The sequence below is a fragment of the Monoraphidium neglectum genome (assembly GCF_000611645.1).
Source record: "Monoraphidium neglectum strain SAG 48.87 unplaced genomic scaffold scaffold02484, whole genome shotgun sequence".
NCBI classification, from domain to species: domain Eukaryota; kingdom Viridiplantae; phylum Chlorophyta; class Chlorophyceae; order Sphaeropleales; family Selenastraceae; genus Monoraphidium; species Monoraphidium neglectum.
Window position 1 is genome coordinate 5,586 of NW_014011144.1, and position 3,888 is coordinate 9,473.

Genomic DNA, 3,888 nt, shown 5'->3' on the forward strand with positions numbered 1-3,888 from the left:
TCCTTTACGTGTGTAAAATAGACAGTGAAATCACTTGTGCTACGTCACCCGTCTGCTTGGGCTGGTGGTGGTGGGGCCGGCCATCATGACCGCCGCAGTGCAGCGTGCGCGCCGGTGCAACTGACGCCGCGCCGCGGCCGCCCGCCAGCAACCCACCTGCTGCCACTGGCGCCAACGCGTGTGCGCAGGCTGGCAGCTCCTCGCCGACCAGGTGGTCAATGCGGCGGCCGGGAAGGACGGCCCCACCACGATCGGCAGCGCCGGCAGCGGCGCCCGCACCATGTCCGGCTTGAGCGGTGCGGCGGCGCAGCCGGTGCACGAGAGCAGCCTCGGCGCCACGAGCGAGGCGTCCACCACGGACTCGGCGCCCAGCGCGGCAGGCAGCGGCACGGGCAGCGCGGTGAACATGGTGGTGACGCGGCCGCACCAGTGGCTGTATAAGGAGTACAAGCTGCTGGAGGAGATTGGGTCGGGCGGCTTCGGGCGCGTGTGCAAGTGAGAGAGCAACCGCCTGTGGGGTTCCCGGGATCTGCTGCGCCACACGCGCTGCCGTGCCGGCGCGCGAGCGTGGGCGTTGGGGCCGCTTCGTGCGGGGTGCTGCGGCAACTGTGAGGCTTGGGACTGCACGCGACCCTGGGCGCCAGGGCCAGCCCCGGCCAGCCTTCACATGTGTCGTAAGCGTGTGTGCGGTGGCCCCCCATGCACGCAGGGCGCGGCGACTGGTGGACGGGCGGATGGTGGTTGTGAAGGAGATCAAAACTACTGCCCTCACGCCCAAGCAGAAGGTGGGTTGGCGCGCACATGCATGTGCCCGGCGCGGCCCGGTCAGGTCATCCCTGCCACCCCGCAACTGGCGGCCCCGCGTGCGGCCCCAGGCGCGCCGCCCGGCCCTGCGGCTGGCGGCGGCCGCAGGGTGCTCTGGCGCCCCGACGCCCGGCGTGCGGCCCCGCTCCCGCGGCGGTTCCCCGCCCTGAACGTGGACGCCGCGGCCCCCCCCCCCCTAAAAAAACCCCTCGCTCTTCTTTGCCGCGCCCGGCTCTGTCGGACCCTCAGGCGGCCACTATGGATGAGGTCGAGGTTCTGGCTAAGATGGACCACCCCAACATCGTGCACTACCACGACTGCTTCATGGACGAGGTGGGCGCTGTTTGCAGAGTTTGGTCCCTGCATGAACCCACGCGTGCGATGCACGTGCGAATGGTTCTTCCGCACCACAGGAACACCTCGGGTTGTCTCATGCAGAGGCTCTTACAATCCATATGGTATGAAGGGCTTGCCCTGGAATGCACGAGCGGCTGCCGCGCCCCGAGCACATGCGCCCCGTGCTTCACCCGCGAGGCGCCTGCACGGGCCCGCCGTGGCCCGGCGCGCCCGGCCCCACACCTGCGCCCTCCGGCGTCGCCGGTTTGACCTTGATGTCGCGTCATCGCCGCGCCGCCGACTGGCAGGTTTACATAAACATTGTGATGGAGTACTGCGATGGCGGGGACCTGACACGCCTGATCAAGGGGCGCAAGGAGAAGGGGGAGTTGCTGTCAGAGGATGACATTATGGACAAGTTTGTGCAGGTGCGTTTCTGGCGGGTCGTCGGCGGGCGCTTGCAGCTGCCGGTCGCGAGCGCAGCAGTTTGTGATCTGGGAGCCGGGAGCTGGCTCATCTTGACTGGGGGTGCGCGTTGCCAGGAGGGTGATGTGTCCTCTGCAGCATTAGCACGGTATCCAACTGGATTGAAAACACATCACATGCACACAAACACACACACACACACACACACACATAGAAAGCAAACACATGCGACGGCGGGCATACACACACACACACACACATACCCCGTGCCCTCACGCACTTGGGTCGCCTGTCTGCCCCACCGCCGCGGCCAGGTGTGCCTGGCGCTCCAGTGCGTCCATGCCAAGGGCATCCTGCACCGCGATCTCAAGCCCTCCAACGTGCTCGTCACATCAGGGGGTCTGCTGAAAATCGGCGACTTTGGGGTGTCCAAGATATCAAACCAGGGTGGGCGGGGGCGCACGAGCCCCGCGGGCGGGCGGGGCGCGAGCCCGCAGGGTCTGGGTCGGGCGCACGCGCCGCGCAATGTCGGCGGCAGCGCAGCCGCAGGTGCGGGTCGGCGAGCGGGGCGGCCTGCGGTTCTGCGCACCGCGCTCGCGACCTGGCTGGTCCCTCAACCCCCGTGTTTGGGCGCGTGTGCTCCGCCCGACTTCAGCACGGCTGCCTCTGTTCGACCTGCTGCAGACGGGAGCATGGCGTCCACCATTGTTGGCACGCCGCACTACCTCTCCCCTGAGATGTGTGATAACAAGCCCTACGGTCGCAAGGTGTGTGAATTCGTGTGTCCACGCGTACGCCGACTACCATAGCATGGGCTCCGCCGACGCATCCGCTCCCCCCTGGCCCCTCCCCCTGCTACCACACACGCCACCTGCACGGACATCACTCCCGGCACCACTCGCCGCGAAACATCCCACCCCCCTCTCGTCACCAGAGCGACATCTGGGCGCTGGGCTGCATGCTCGTAGAGCTCTGCACCCTCCAGAAAGCCTTTGACAGCAGCAGCATATCCAAGATCATCCTGTCCATCATGGGCGGCAAGTACACACCGCTGCCGGACAGCTATGGCAAGGAGCTTCGGGGGCTGGTGGCCGACCTGCTGCAGGTGTGTGTTGTGTGCATGTGCTTGTCAGAGTGTGTGTGTGTGTGTGTGTGTGTGTGTGTGTGAGAGAGAGAGGGACAGAGCACATGCTTGCACGGGTGTGTTCAGCAAGCGGCCATGCAAGTTTGGTGGTCGTCCCCAAGGCGGTGGTCATTTTTGGTAGCTGCGCTGTTTGTTCCGGCACACGTATCGGCATTCCGTCGTTCCGTCGTGTGCACCGGTCGGCGTCTTGTTGTGTGGCTCCATGCGTTGAAACACACGCGCACGTGCGTGCGTGGGGCACGTGCTGACGGACGCACCCTGGGCATGCACCTCAGCGCGCGCACCAATGCACGCACGCACACGCGCGCGTTGGCGCGCGCGCCCTGCCTACCTTTTGCAGGTGGACCCCTCCACGAGGCCCTCTGTCAGCCAGATCTTGCAGAAGCCGTACGTCAAGTGAGTCATGCCTGCCGGGGCAGCGCGGGACGAGCATAGGCCGGACCGCCGGCTGCAGTGCGGGCCTGAAAGATGGGGGGCCCAGGGGCCCACCTGGGAGGAGACGCCCGCAGATCCTCGATAAGGCATCGTGGGGTCGCCAGCCGCGGACCCAAGCACGTTGAATGGGCGCCGCACGCCCGGCAGCAGCGCCTGGCTGTTGTGGGGCCTTTGCTTCCTCCCGCCCAGCCCTCTGCGGATCCATTTCCCGCAACTCGTGCCCGTCCGTCCGCCCGCCCGCCCGCTCTGCATCTGTGTTGCGTCTCGCCCCTGCAGGCACTACGTCCAGCGGTACCTGCGCTGGGCCGCAGTCATGCCCGATGCCCAGTTCGAGGTCATCCTCCTCGGCCTGCAGGGCAGCCAACTCGAGCGCCCCCACCACCCGCCCCCGCGCCGCCACCACGTGCGCGCCGGCCCCGGCGGTGACGGCGCCGACGGGGTGCCGCTGGTGGAGCGGTCGTCGGCGTCGGCCTCCGCCGCGTATGGCGGCGCCGCGGGGATGGCGGCGGCGGCGGCGCTGCTGCGCGCGGAGCTGGGCGGCGGTGGAGGGGCCGGGCCCGGCGGGGGCGGCGCCGCGCACGCGCACGGGCGTGGCGAAGAGGCGGGGCAGCAGCAGCACGGGGAGCGGCACCACACCCCTGACGACCGCCACCGGCGCCGCCGCCACCATCACGAGCAGCAGGACGGCGGGCAGCAGGGAGCGCCGCAGCTGCGCCACCATCACCGGCGGCACGGGGCGGGGG

At 68.3% G+C, this 3,888-nt stretch overlaps 1 protein-coding gene across 1 annotated transcript; it reads left to right on the forward strand.

The window, feature by feature from the left end:
- Window positions 1–280: 280 nt before the first annotated feature.
- On the forward strand, window positions 281–3,106 carry MNEG_10851 (NIMA (never in mitosis a)-related kinase; the record flags this gene model as incomplete). The annotated part of the gene is made up of 9 exons (XM_014040678.1): window positions 281–495; window positions 710–785; window positions 876–938; window positions 1,054–1,137; window positions 1,449–1,568; window positions 1,881–2,115; window positions 2,251–2,333; window positions 2,501–2,671; window positions 3,051–3,106. Coding segments are annotated over 9 exons (1,103 nt in total), but the record flags the coding sequence as incomplete, so codon positions are not given.
- Between the last annotated feature and the right edge of the window lie 782 nt (window positions 3,107–3,888).